This window comes from Patiria miniata, unplaced genomic scaffold (assembly GCF_015706575.1).
Source record: "Patiria miniata isolate m_02_andy unplaced genomic scaffold, ASM1570657v1 HiC_scaffold_8, whole genome shotgun sequence".
Taxonomy (NCBI): domain Eukaryota; kingdom Metazoa; phylum Echinodermata; class Asteroidea; order Valvatida; family Asterinidae; genus Patiria; species Patiria miniata.
The window spans coordinates 218,936-234,068 of record NW_024037075.1 but is presented as its reverse complement, the minus strand read 5'-3'; the positions used below and the strand labels follow the sequence as shown (position 1 = coordinate 234,068).

General features: G+C 41.0%; 1 protein-coding gene across 2 annotated transcripts in view; it reads right to left on the bottom strand.

Moving 5' to 3' along the window:
- LOC119719317 (uncharacterized protein C20orf96-like) overlaps positions 1-15,133 on the bottom strand; it is a 34,092-nt gene that overhangs the window by 11,197 nt on the left and 7,762 nt on the right. Inside the window, exons 2-7 of one of the 2 annotated variants that reach the window (XM_038188726.1) lie at positions 13,216-13,404; positions 6,082-6,304; positions 2,524-2,578; positions 2,195-2,239; positions 1,511-1,610; positions 997-1,154 (exon numbers count right to left, since the gene is read on the bottom strand). In XM_038188726.1, the coding sequence (XP_038044654.1) occupies positions 997-1,154; positions 1,511-1,610; positions 2,195-2,239; positions 2,524-2,578; positions 6,082-6,304; positions 13,216-13,387 (753 nt within the window). In that variant the 5' untranslated portion in view covers positions 13,388-13,404. Of the gene's footprint in view, positions 1-996; positions 1,155-1,510; positions 1,611-2,194; positions 2,240-2,523; positions 2,579-6,081; positions 6,305-7,004; positions 9,008-13,215; positions 13,405-15,133 lie in introns of those variants that run through there. The other variant, XM_038188727.1, reaches the window with a different exon arrangement.

Here is a 15,133-nt window from a genome sequence, read left to right as displayed (position 1 = left end):
AGTTTTGTTTGTCTCAGATTTTGCGCGTTCCCTGTCCATTAGTATATCACGTAATTGGACATTATTTCACAAGCTGCCTTGATGCGATTCTACTGCTATTCTACCGTGATAGGGCGGGGGGGGGGGGGGGGGGGCTGTAACCCCCCCAAATTAAATTCCGTAAAAAAAAAATTGCATTAGCAAAAAGAAGGATTGTGATGTACATGCGAACGGTCTCCCCCTAAAGAAGAAATAGCCGTGACAAGGGTGCATTAGTTAATATAGTGTGAACGATTTTAGGATTTTATTGGCGCTCCCCATTGAAAATACGGCATGAGCCCCCCCCCCCCCCCCCCCCCACCCCCACTTATTGATTTTCGGAGGCCTAAGTGTCTGGAAAAAATAACCGGTCTACATTTCAGCACGCCTCCCTGAAAAAATTCTGGATCCACCGTGCTAGCCCCCCAAAATATTGGTTCTAGAACCGCGCCTGCCATCATCTAGTAATGTTTCACTCAAGGAGATTAAGGAGTAGGAGTTTGGATCATTTCTCTGAATCATTAATATATATTATGGTTAATTGGCTCTGTCATGGACATTACACTTCCTTTCATAGCGCTGGAATTACCCCTCCTGTAAACGATTTAACCACGTCGTGCAGGGTTTATTTTTGCCCAAAATTTCAAAAGGCAAAATTTCCAGCCAACTTCTGATATACAGCCACACGCCACAAATACTGGTTCGCAAGAGTGATTTCAACATTATTTGAAACGTCATAGTTTCAACACTCCAGGGTGTGCATGCCATGCACAACGGCCCACACAATGGTCAGCACACGGTCCGCTCCACAGACTACATGGACTTTGAGTGTGTGTACAACAGGCATGAGGGATTAGCGAGTTTGATGCCACCCAGAGGCGAGTCGAGGCAATCTAAGTCTTAACCTGTCAGTCTTGCCTGTGTACAAAAACAGCCAATGCGTGTACATCACGGTTTCCGGCGCGAACTGGTTAATACCTCATATTCTGTGGAGAGATACTGAATCTGCTTCTGTAGCTCGGCAATCTTCATTGCTCTGACTGGGTATTCCTTGTCCTTGTAACTCATCAGGACAGACAGCTCCGTCTTTCTTTCTCTCAGCTTGTTGTCCAAAGCTTGGCCTTGCTTCTCAAGTGCTAGAATTGAAGACAAGATGATCAAAACAAACTTTGAAGATGTTACTCAGGATTGCGACAAAGTGTGAGTAATTCAGAGAATTCTGCATCTTGGTATGTGGCTATGAATGAAAACAGAATCAAAGATTCCCCCTCCATAGTAAAATCAAAACCACAATTAAAAAAACCCAATCGGTCTATTTCACGAAACTACAACAAATGCAAATGATCCTGTGTACCCTTAAGAGTAACAGCTATAATTTGGATTACATGTAAATGCCAGATTTGCTGTAATAAACTCATACACTGTGAAAATTACAGGCTCTCAAGAATAATGCCTTCAACTTTTTGTTTTGGCGTTTGGGGTTTAATTTTACCTTCGACCTCCTTGGCCACTTTCGCTGTTGCCTCGTCGTAAGCTTTTCTTGCAAGAACCTTTTCAGTTTCAAACTTTGAAGTCAGTGTTGAAACAGCTCCCTGAAAAAATGAATACAAAATTTACAGATTTTTAAAAATCATGCTAACTCTCCTGCTATTTAAACAGTCACAGACAGTCAAATTTTCCATCCACTTTCCCCCAGTCACCAGCAGTCAGATCATATGTCAAGCAAGCACCATGACTAGTCAAACTCAGTCCAAGACCATGAACAGACAAAGCCGGCAAGTTGTGGGCACAGCTGGCTTATCAATTACCCACAGTCAAAGTAAAGCTGTATAAAGTTATTATCAGTCACAGCCAGTCAATCCGGCTTTGTGAAATAAGGCTTGGAATTTCTAACTGTTGCAAGCAGTCACTCGATCGACTTTGACTAAAGGCACAACTTGGCACAGAATGTATGTTCGCATGGGGGTTAATAGATTCTTCATTCTGCCACATCAGAGCAGTAAAAGTAAAAGTTCCTTAAAAATTCTTTAAAAAAAGAATAGATATGTACAGTTATTTTAAATATGATCACACACTTAATTGAGGACATATTGGACCAGCGACTTGAAGTTCTCTTCATCAAAGTACATAGTTGTACATAATTTCCGAACTTTGTAAAATTAAACTACAATCTTACCCTAAATCTCTCATACTTTCGTAGTAATGATTTCACCTCATCATGCTAGGAAAGGAAAGGAGAAAAAAATAATGAAAGGAATGAAATTAAAAATCATAGGATCTGTTTCCTTTCCATCCTTATCTTAAGACAATTACTCAACAAGTATATCAACATTTGGAAAAAGCAAAACCCACCTGTTTAAGTTTTAATTTGTTGACAAACAAAATAACTGTTCAATTTTGTACAATATTACAATTAAGATTTTTCAATTCTGGCACAGCTTGCTCGAAATTGATTTTAAAAACTTAAAAGTAAGAAACGTCCTGGATTGCATACGAACGACTCACCACTTCTTTCTCTTTGCCTTCAATCTCTTCTCTCAGCTTAGTATTCTCGTCAAGACTGGAAAAATTGCTCTTAAGGAGTAATTACACACTTAAGAAACTAATTGGCTTTTCCGCATAGTAGCGGAAAAGCCTTTCTTTTTGTTAAGATTTTTCTTTCTTCCTCTTCTTCTTTTTCTTTTTGTCGCCTAAACCCCATAGACTTTGTACACGTTTTTTTTCTCAACGCCACTTTTGGCAATAATCTTTGTCGTACATCATTCAAAGTCAACATAGGCATAGTCCTTATAGCATAGTTGTGTCCCGAAGAGTGACGTCATCGTGACGTCATCGTGGGTCACGTGACGTCACGTTAAAGATTAATAGATTAAATCTTTGGAAATCAGTATAAAATCAGCCGTGAGAGACCCGAACTTGACGTTTGCGGGAATCGATAGAATAATCCAGGATCTTCATTTTATCTCGTGTGAGCAAAATCATGTGACCTTTCCTTCCGGTCTAAACCGGAAGTAACTCGAATAGCCTTATAATTTAAAATTGGAAAAAAGATGTGAACTTGCTTGCAACGATGTTAGTCTGTGGCTAGATTGTACTTTACGAAAAAAACACAGGTGACGTCATAACATGTTAGAGCGCCCTCTACGGGCAGGTTGAAAAAAGTGAAAAAAAAAAATTTTTCAGTCAATGTCTGTGACGAAGTTTGCGATAATCGCTTCAAATTGGTGTATATGATGACCTCAATGCAGACAACACCTGTACGCGAAAAAAAAATGATGACGTCATCAGCCCAGAAATTATAAAGAAAAGACCTTTTTTCCTCTGAAAATTCCTGAAAAATCAACCATGACAGTTTTTATATTAATTTTTAATTTAATTCGATTTAAGGGTAGGTCTAAAACATTTCGAAGTTTTCGAAGCAGTGCCCGCAGCGCACGTGTTGCCGAGGTCAAATCCCGACCTTTATCTGCAGGGCTTCGTCACGAATCGGCCGGAGTGTTCGACAGCTCTGTTTTTACGAACTACATGTTTACAAAAGAAGTAGCGATTCTCCAAGATGGCATGCATGGTTGTTGAAAGCAAACATTTTTTTTCTTTTCTGAATGATATGTGGATTCAGTAATAGATTCAGTATATTTTGGCAGAATTTGGTTCACTAGAAGTTGGGGTGTGAATTTGAGGATGAATTTTGTTGTTCTTTTTTAGTTCCTTCGCCGTGACTAATTGACTAGATTAGGACAAAAAATGATCACCACACATCGATAAAGAAAGCAACGAGCTTTTGTTTGATTAGCTTGTGCTAGTCCTTGTGGCGACATTTTCGTAGGTTTTCTGCCTATTAGCTTGGACGCGGGCGGAGGACGGTGTACAGCAAATCATCATGCACACGAACACATATAATTTCAGGGGGGGGGTGGCTCGTTTTGAGGATGCTAATTTGTTTCATGTCATGCATGTTAAATTCCTTTTTTTCTGTATGTTTTGTTTTGCAATTGTCCTTATTTATAGATGGGATATATCCAGCTATGAATGTGTGCTTTTTATGAAGACAGTTGGTTTAATTTTGGAAAATTCACTTGAAAACTAGACAACAAATGGTGCATTTAGGCTGTACAACACATGTATAGATGTATCTGTATACTATACTTTGTGTTTTCGGTCATACAGAGAAAATGTTTGTGAGGAAAAACATTTCGATAAATTTACAATTGTCACATTTTCTTTCAATACAGGAACCTGTTCACGCCAAGTTTGATTCGATTAAAACATTGTACATGCATAGTCAGGGATATGTTATTGATAAAAAAAAATTATAACGCGGAAAAGCCCTATGTCCTGTTGCAAACAGACTAGATCTCTCGTTTTCTTTCTTCTTCTTTTTCTTCTTTTTGTCCCCTAAATCCCATAGACTTTGTACACGTTTTTTTCTCAGTGCCACTCTTGCCATTAATCTTTGTCATACATCATTCAAAGTAAGCATAGTCATAGTTCTTATAGCAGAGATGTGCCCCGAAGGTGACGTCATGATGACGTAATCCTGGGTCACGTGACGTCATCATAAATGTGCATATTTTGAAGTCCTATATCTACAGAACTGTAAGTCCGATTGGGTTGTAACTCTGTATGTAGGTAGACCGGGATGTGTTATAGGTAAAAATTGAGGTGACATCATGATGACGTCATCGTGCAATTTTATATGATTTTTTTGAATTTTTGGACTTTTAAGCCATATCTCACGAATGCAAGATGCAAAATTCTTTTTGTATTATGTTTGTTAGGTAACAGGTATATGTACAAAATTTTGAAAAATGTGTGATGTCATCACGATGTCATCAAAAATGCAATTTTTTAAAACACATATAAGGGAAAATCCGATCGTCATGAAACGTGGTAGATAGCTAGATAATGGTACTAGAATGCTAAATCTGAAATGACGTCACCATAACGTCTTCGCATGATTTTGTATGATTTTTTTACTATGTACAATTTCATTCCCCTTCCAAAATCTAACACTTCCTTTCATTGGATTGACTTCAAGCTTGGTACAAACCAAGACCACAATGCAAAAAATGTGCATTGACAAGTGTTATCAAGATGACGTCATCGTAAGGCATGTGACGTCATCATAATGGTGCATTTTTTTATATTGAGAAAACTATCAGTCCGAATGGTTCAAAATTGCGTATGAAGGGAGGCCGATACGTCTGATTTAATATGGATTTATTTCTTTTTGATGATAATATATCTCACAGAGGCTACATGCTAAATTAAAAATTTCTGGTACTGTATAATTTGAAACGTTGTACATGCATAGTCTGGGACGTCTTACTGATAAAAACAAAAAGCATAATGCGGAAAAGCCTTATGTTCTGTTGCAAACAGACACAGATCTCTAGTTTTGTTTTTTTAGCTGCGGGATAGCAGCTCAACAAATCATCATGTCTCTCGTTAGTCCATTAGTAATAAACGTTGACATTGTCTATGCTCCTACATATTTGGACCGATTTCAACAAAACTTTGTCAAAAGCATTTATAAGTAGCCAAGCCCCAATATGTCACAAGACCAAACTGGGGTCAAAGGTCATCATGGAGTCACTGATTTTGTTTTACTCAAAACATAACACTACTCCTTCCAGAAATTACATGGTACAATCACGTGACTCACGCATAAACACAGATTTCGTTTGCATGCAGCTCCCAAGATATTTCCGATTGAGCTTGTTTGTTTTTTTTATTAATTTTAGATCCTAAATATGTCTTACATATAAACTGCCTTTAATGTTGAAGACAATAATTGTGCCACAGATGTGATTTTTTTTAGGATAAATGGGGTATAATAAACATGATAAATGCAAGAGGAAAATCCTTATGTAATTTCTCTGTTGTCTTCTTGCGACATCACATACATCAAATCTGCAACAATTCAAACCGGACATCACGTCAAGAGTAAGATCTATATTTTAGTACTTACTTACATCATCTATTTTTTTTACCAGCTGCTCGGAGATACCTGCTTTTGAATCAACACATCACATGTACATTTACTGTGAAAAGCAAGGATACAGTGTTTCCTGCCTGGCCTTGTAGTTGGCTAGGGCTTTCCTCCGGGACCTGATCAGCAACTCTAGCACCTTGTTTTCTCTCTGTCTCTCCTTCAAGCTATCGTCCTCCTCTTCAGCTGGGGTGGTTCTACTCCTGGACTTATGCTGGTGGGCGCAGGCAGGGCCAGCGTAGTAGTGGAACTGCTTGGTTGGCGATTCCTGGGGTCGCGATCCTACCACAAGGGCTTTGGAAAATAAATAGGAACCAAAAAACAGGTGACTTTTGAATTTCCACTTCTACTTAACCAGTTCACGCCGGGTATATTTTGACAAGAACGGAACAAGGCACAGGATTACTTTTCACCCAACCTCAATACAGGCGGGTTGATGAAGCCATCATCCTTAGGCAGCACACTCATATTTCCGGCCTCGCTCACTGCGAGCCGGTCACTGACCCATCTATTACTCCCTGTAATGCCCCAAACCTCCCCAACACTCTATGGTTTTATGGAATCATCGCTGAACAAACACAATGGATAACAATGTAGCAGGGTTGTTTTTTTTTTTTTTTTAAATCAAAAAAAAAATCGGATTTATTTGATTTAAAATCAGATTTTTTTAATTTAAATTTTTTTTTTAACTTTCAAAATATTGATATAAAAATGTGTGTAAATCTCCCAATGCACCCTTACACCCATCACTAAGGAGTTTACAGGTTTCTACAATACCCATCATCCACAAAACTCCATAAATTGATATATGTTTTTGGACAAAATGTATGGAATCAGTGATACAAAAAAATCGCATGATTTCAACTACGTACATGTACACATGTAGTCCACCTCATTGGTTCAATGGTACATTAATACTGAAGACACTTTAAAGGTGCGTACAGCTGAGATACATGTTCATTGTGTGTGGGTATGAATGAAAAACGTGATTTACATGTATGTGTATGGTATCGTTCGTTCGTGTCTCCTCCATAGATCATATAATGTCCTTCCATCTCTGGATGCTTGTGATGGCCGTCTCAGTGACAAGGGTCAGGTCCTCGTCCGTGCAGTTTATTCCGCCGCACTCCAGAACATGATCCATCGTTTGGATCTGTCCGCAGTCACAGAGGGTATCTTCTTTATCGGTATACCCCCATCTTGCCATGTTGGCCCTGCACCGCCCCATTCTGGTCCGCAGCCGGTTCAGACATTGCCACTCTGGCCACTTCAAGTTGAGTCCTCTGATGGGTAGAGGCTTGACTGGTGGTGGGGGATTCTGCTCAGGTGGTGGGACAGAATCCAGAAAGCTGTGCCGGGATACAAGGCGCTTGTGAGGCGGTTGGTGTCCGTACAGCATGTGTCTGTCATCTGTGCACTGTTTCAATCGTTCCTTTAGGCAGATGTTAGTGCGCCTTTGGTCTGGAGATCCGACCCCAGAGAGATGGTATATCTTCTCAGCTTTTGTTGGTCTCAGGCAGCCTGTTATCTTTCGGTATGTGTTGTTGAGTGTGGTGTCAAGCTTTTTCACATGAGCTGATCTGCTCCATACGGGACAAGCGTATTCTGCGGATGACATGCAGAGGGCAACAGCTGCTGTTTGTACGGTTTTGGGGTCAACACCATAGTGTGATGTTGCGAGCTTCCCGATGATGGCATTTCGAGATCCCACTTTACCTATTGCCTTCTGGATGTGCTGCTTATAGGATAAGGTGCGATCGAGTTGCACGCCTAGGTACACTGGATGTTCGCAGTGTTTTAGCTGCACATTGTTCCACTCTATCTTCAGTTCCCTCTTGGCCTCCCTGTTCTTGAGGTGGAAGACACACACCTGGGTCTTGGACGGGTTTGCTCGCAGGTAGTTTGCTTGGTAGTATTCTGACAGGTTTGCGAGCGCTTTGTTGAGGTGGTGTTCAACAGCTTCAAAGGTGTTATGCTGGGATGTGATGCAGGTGTCATCTGCATAGATGAAGTTTCGAGTGTTCTCAGTTGATGGAATGTCGGCAGTGTAGATGTTGTAGAGTGTAGGCGCCAGGACGCCACCCTGGGGAAGACCGTTCTTCTGTTTCCGCCATCTGCTCTTCAGTCCATCGAGTTTGACAAAGAAGCGTCTGTTCTGCATCATCTTCTGGATGAATCTGGTGAGTTTAAGGTCATTTGTGATGTCATGAAGTTTTGTCAGTAGCCTTTGGTGGTTGACAGTGTCGTATGCAGCAGAAAGGTCTACAAATACTGCGCCGGTGATGAGGTTGTTCTGAAAGCCGTCTTCGATGTGTTGGGTCAGGTTAAGAAGTTGTCCTGTGGTGGATTTTCCTGGTCGGAAGCCTGCCTGCTCACAGTTTAGTTGGCTGTCAACATGGGGTACAATTCTGTTGAGAATAAGGCGTTCGAGAAGCTTGTAAGTTTGGCACAGGAGTGAGATCGGTCAAAAGTTCTTTGCTTCGTTTGGATCCTTTCCTGGCTTGAGGATGGCAACGACTTTGGTTCGAAGCCACTATTTTTGGGACACAGGTGTTCTCTATGCAGTTGTTGAACATGTCTAGTAGCCATTGTTGGGCTGCAGGGCCCATGTGTTCGATCTGCTCTGTTCTTAGGTCGTCGATGCCTGCTGCCTTATTGACCTGTAGGGTGGAGATACCTTTCTGTAGCTCTTCAGCAGAGAGAGGTCTGGTGAAATATGACAGGTTATGGTCAGCTCCAGGTAGCTTGTGCCTGTCTGTATTTGTTGTTTTGGGGGCCTTTCCGTTCAGCAACAGTTGGTTTGCTACTTGGTCAGCTGTAACATTGTAATGCTGTTCAGCTCGGGTGTTGTCAATGCCAAGCTTGCGTATGGTAGCCCATGCTTTCCTGCTGCTGTGTCTGAGGTCTGTCGTTTCAATCTGTGCTGCCACATCTGCCTATGTCGTTCAGATATCCTGGAGATGAGCTCTTCTCCTAAGGTGATGGTATCCTCTGTAAAGGGATCTGCAGTGCGTGAAATTAGACAAAAAAAGTGGTCAGACAAAATATCCGAGCACAATCAAAAGTGTTCTGCCATTGTCAAGTTTTGATCTGCCATTTAGCGTTCCAAATTTGAAGGTCACATACGGCATCTCAGTTGTGTCACAACTTTCACACCTCCCTCGACCTCTGTCTCGCAGTCAAGCCACGTCATGGTCTGGGAATCACGATCGTACTGTGACACCCATTTCTTAAAAGTATCATGCTTGACTTTCCGTCTCTTGGCTTTCTCAGTATCGGCTGTAGATAGTGCTCTCTTCATGATTGAAAACTTGAAATGCGTCCTTTTTCCCAAGTAAATTACTCTGTGAAACCTTGCGAGACGAACTTTCAAAAGGCCGCGTTTACTATACTTCAAACACGTGGACGGTACATACACGTGTGTACATGTACAGTATGTATGTTTACGTACGTACGTATCCATAATACACACCATGTAGTTGCAATGACAAGCGCCGGGCATTCACGCGCTCGTTTCTGTAGTAAGCCACGTTGTGAGAATTTAGTAACAATCACGCACTTAAAGCATACCGCGCAACACAACGTACTTTGATCTTGCTAAATTCTCATTACATGTATGCGCGTCAATGTCCTTATAATACTATTTAGACTCGTCACTATACAGACTCGATTCAAGTCTGCAGAACACATAACTTAAACTGGGTGAAATTGCAGTTCTGAATGTCCAAAAAGGCTCGATCGAATCATTATAGCAAGGAATAGAGGTTGAATCAGGTCCAATTTAACACTTTTGCCCAATAGAAATTAACTGGGAATTCCGCAAACGGCCACTGCTCGTTTCCATAAAATGACTTGAAAAGTACAAAAAGTTGTATTAACTGATTTGTAGAAGAAACACGAAGACTGCTGATCGAAACACAATTTATCGACTTGATTTCACGTCTATTTTTTGGCAAACGGCACGTACGTACGAATGCCAATCTATCGCTGTGCACGCCGCGCTGTACTAGACTGTGTAATGATTGGGGTGTAAACGCGTTGCATCTATTGCGTGAATATAAGACAACACGTACATGTAGTTAGCAGCCGCTCAGCGTACGGTAAGTATTACAGACCGGATCATCGGAAATAAACAACAAAATACTTTTGAGTGCAAGCGTTTATTTCATACTTCTGAAAAAGACAACTCCACAAAGAATACATAAATTCGCTCGGACATTTTGTCCGAGCACATCTGCATTTGGTCGGACAAACCATGAAAGTGGTCGGAAAATGTCCGATGTCCGACTGTAATTTCACGCACTGGATCTGTGTCATAGGCTGAGGTATACTGTGCCAGGAGTTGGCTGGATTCCTCGTCGATGCCTGGGATGTATGACGTGCGGCAGCCTCTTGGTATATGTTTACGAGCTATCTGTTTGACGATTTCTACGAAGGATTCGTAGTTCTTTGGGTCTGTTGGGAGGTTTGTCAGGGCACGATCAAGGCTTTCTGTGAAAGCAGGCCAGTCTGCCTTAGCAAAGTTGAACCTGCGCTTGAACGTGGTTTTGTTTGGAGTGATGACTGCAGTGAGTTGGATACCAATAGGTCGGTGTTGGGATCTTGGGATTGGCTCAGCTACAAGCTTGCGGCTGGTGGGGGCAAGCAGTCGGCTGCAGAAGACTAGATCTGGGTTGTATCGTCTCTTCCAGCGAATGCTTGCAAAAGACTTTGGGAGCTTTGGGTCGTGGATTAGCTTTAGTTCGTTGTCCTGGGCCCATGTTTCAACTAGTACTCCATCATCTCCAGTAGTGTCATAGCCCCATTGTGTGCTGTGGCTGTTGTAATCACCAATGACGATATGCCTGTTGGTGGTGGCAGAGGGGTACAAAAAGCCGATGTTTGGTGGCTTGTAGATGGATGAGATGGTTAGTCCCTTGGTGGTCACATTCAGCACTTCGATGTCGTCATTATGAGTACTCGATGTGGAGTCCGGTCTGATCTTCTCCTTGGTGAAGATAGCACTTCCATATTGGCGGTGCGGTCGTTCGATGGCAAGCTTCATACCCTTGACCTTGGGTCGTGGATTGTCACTGCCACGGTGTGTCTCTTGGAGACATAACATGTCGCAGTCGAGATTCTTGCACAGAGTTGCGAGGATTTCCTCCTTGGCGTCTGATAGGCCTTCAGCATTCCATGAAAGCACTGTCAGGGCCGGCCTTGATAAAGGCCCCTCATCGGGATGACACTGAGGTGCTGCTCCATGGTGAAGTTTCATTATGTTGATCTTGGGGACAATTATGGTATGACAATTGACATACAAAAAAATTACACTTCTCCATGGGCATGTATATTTCATAAGAATGCTTCTAATTTCAAAACTGGTAGCACTGATCCTTGTGTAACTTATAGTGTTTGATTGATGGTCCTTCATACAAGGTCAAATATAGAAATCAGGCCCTGCATAGATCTTTAAAAGATATTATACAAATCTCAATGTAACTTTTATGGAGAAATGTTAGGAATAAGATGGATCAATTGTGACTGTAATCAGAGATGCCACAGGGTCTGCTTGAAAAAAACGGAACTGGGTCTGCTTGAAAAAAACCCCGGAATGGCTGCTTGAAAAAATGGAACTTTTTTGTGTGTGAAAAAGCCACTCCGTGTCCGACACAAAGTCCCGTTGTCATCTTTATCTTGTGGGTAGCCAAGCCAAGTTCTGTTTATTTTTTAATTTTGCTTCTATGGCCTTTAAAAGCTGTTGGTTCGTTCAATCACTTTGACTTTTTCCATATTCCTAATATTTATTCTGCCTACCCGAATTTCCAACGTAATATTCGACACGAAAAGTGCATGATTCCACAACACAGTGCTGTCGGTGTACATGATCCTTGCACTACGCGCGCGATGCCCTCAACGAAAACATGGTTGGTACCCGCATTTTTTGTATTCACATATATCACTGCGATCGGAAACCACCGATAGCTGAAATGATAGATTGATTTCCAGGCTGAATGCTACGTGTGCTAAGCACACAACACGCCCGCATGCGGTGAAGCTCGCGCAAGGCGCCGTTGTATATTGCGTGCAAGTACGTTGGCCGCTTGTATCGCATGCAGGCTCGGCAACAACATACACAAAGACTGTTTTTAAGACTACTTCAACGAACAACGTTGTGCCATGCGTGTGCCTAAATGTACTAAATCCAGGTAAAAATCAACGCATTTCCACAGTTTTTTTTCTCTTTTTCTGGTAAATTTGACGGCCAGAAAAACCGGAATTTTGTGAGATTTCTTTTAAAAACCGTAATTCCGGTTAAAACCGGAAAAGTGGCATCTCTGTGTAATATACACCTTTAGATGGTTCAGGTAAGCCTACACCAGCACAGCTGATCCACCATATTGCTGTAAACAGATCAAGGAATGATGAGAGTGAGTGTGCTGTCTTTAAAACTCAAACTTCGATCAAAACCTTTAAACTCAGATCTTGACTTTAATCAAAGCAATGATTTTGCGGAATTATGCAAAACCTACATGTAAGCATGGTACAATGTAAGTTGAGTCCATGCTGATGAAGTACCGGTATGTATGGGATGTTTGAATGTGTTAACAACATCTTACACTTTGTAATTAGGTGGAATCACTTGATTTAAGTGATAAAAATGACCCTCAATAAATTTATTTTGACAAAATTCAGAATTTACAAAAAGGGATTGAAATCAGTGATTTAAAAAAAAAATCATTTGATTTAAATCACGATGTAAATCAGTGGATTTAAATCAACGTGATTTAAATCAGCCAACCCTGCAATGTAGTGGGTCCACTATGGTTGCCAATGGGTTAAACCCTGTAGGACAAAATCAATTAACCCTAACCTTCCCAAATCCTCCAAAATCATCCTTGCAAAAAGGAGGATTTTGCATTTTTGAGGCTGCGCTGTGTCTAGGTCTTAGGCCAGACCTTGTGCTGTAAATGCTCAGCCGTGCATAAATTTTGGCCTAGATTATACTTGAAATCCTCTGCACTGCTCCAAGATGTCACTGGCTCTGCCTCAACATATAGACAGTGATTGTTGAAGGATTTTGCAGCATTGAGGCTGTTTGCAATTTTTATATGAAGTCAGTTGGATGAATTTGCAGGAATGAGGGTGCATCCAAGCAAACATGCCAAGAGAGTTAGGCTTAATGATCGCCTCAAAAATTCTGGGAAGTTAATAGTAATACTAACATGATCCAGTTCTGGTACTTTCCTCTGTTAACCTCCGACCCTCTCTTGCTTTTGCTGAACTCTTTGCTATGCGCCTGGAACTACGTTCCCATTGGTTGTAGTCTGTGGACACCAGTTCAATGTTTGCCAACGGTTTCTGGAGATCAGATGGTTGCACCCCCAGGCTTGCCATTGCTCATGTGCATAGACCTGTCCAACAGTAAACAATTTGGAATTGTTATCATCAGTCAGTGTTGACCCACGTCAAGGTGACTCGGACTTGACTCGACTCACATCGACTAGACTCAGACTCACTATCACAAATTGGACAGAAAAAATGTTGCAACCTGACACCACTTCCGCGATTGTGTACAGTCTATGGAGAATCAAGAACATTTTCTTAAGTATTTCCTAACAAAATTGGAAATGTTTCTCAGTCCCAGATTCATGTATTATCATTTTTTGCAATGAATGACCTTCATAAAGATGATATGAGGAAACAAGAGGTGTCAGGTTGCAACATTTTTTTCCCCAAGTGGACTTGGCACTTACATATGAGTTGTGACTCACATTTTTTTGCATGATCGAGAGCCAAATTCTCACTTGTCTATTCACCATTACATGCAAGTTACTACTGTATTGCTAAAGAATTGCCTTTTTCTGAGGTTGATCAATATTCTTCCAGTAAGCTGGACAAAGAATCTCTTAAGATTTTATGCTGAGGTGCGTACTTCAATGGCTTCCTGAAAACCCAATCAAGAGTTTAGTTGCTGCACACCTGACCCTGACCAACGGATGTCGACAACCTTCTAGGTGTTTGTACGTGGCCGAGGGAACTAGTCTGTCAACTTCCAATACGTCAGGGAGCTAAACGACTATCCACTCGAAATAAACCATATTTTAATAGTTGTATACTAACAAATTACCTTTCAAAAAACATAAGATTGCAGTATCTTGACGCAACTTCTGTGGTTGTTTGTGCACCAAGTCTATGAAGAGTAGTATTTTTATGACAAAATTCTCAGTTCCAGATTCATGTCTTTTCAATATTTTTGCAAGACAGCACCTGCGACCGAGTAAATAGCGCTTATATCTCATGAGTGAGAGAACCCCAGCAGGGTTCAATCCCAGGTGGCGACGTTTAAAAAAAAAATTTCATCCCAAAAACGGCATCAACAAGCATCAACGGTCATCAACCCAGCATCAACAAACTTTGAATAGGCTTTTGAACCTTGAAAGTATCTTCAGGTAATATAAAAGGTGACAAGGAATGCTTCCTGTGTAAAAAAATCAAGTTAAAATTGTTTAAAAGTAGTTTTATAAGTGTCAAAACTAGGACGAGTATTGGCCGCCATCTTGTTTAAGTGAAGCCTAGATTTACACACAACGCAAGGGTGGAGTGTACCATTATTAAAAGTGGGAATTCCGTGCAAACAAATTGCTTTGTTACCAACTAGGGTGTTTGTTCTTGAAAACATTTTTTTTTAACAAACATTTTATTTTTCTATACGAAAAATGCATAGGGCCCAAAAAACCCCATAATTTTTATATATTAAACTATATGTCGACAATTCCATACACCAGACTTATACCTATATAGTTAAAGGGAATGGCCCAACTAGTGCTCCACAAACAAGATTTCGGCCAAAACTAAATCGACAAACTCATACTTTTTTCACTGAAAAAGTTTTTTAAACAATTTTAACTAGCGTTGTTATGCAGAAAGCGTTTGCTTTTATAATGTCTATGGTATAATTTAACTACTTTCGATGTTCCAATGTCTATACAAAATTTGTTGACGCTGGGTTGATGCTTGTTGACGCATTTTAGTAGGACCGCGACATGGCAATGTTGGCATGGATTCCGCGAAACCAATATTTGCACGGTAAGTTTGTCTACCCCTAGAACTATGGGTCTTACACGTAAGACCCATAGGTAG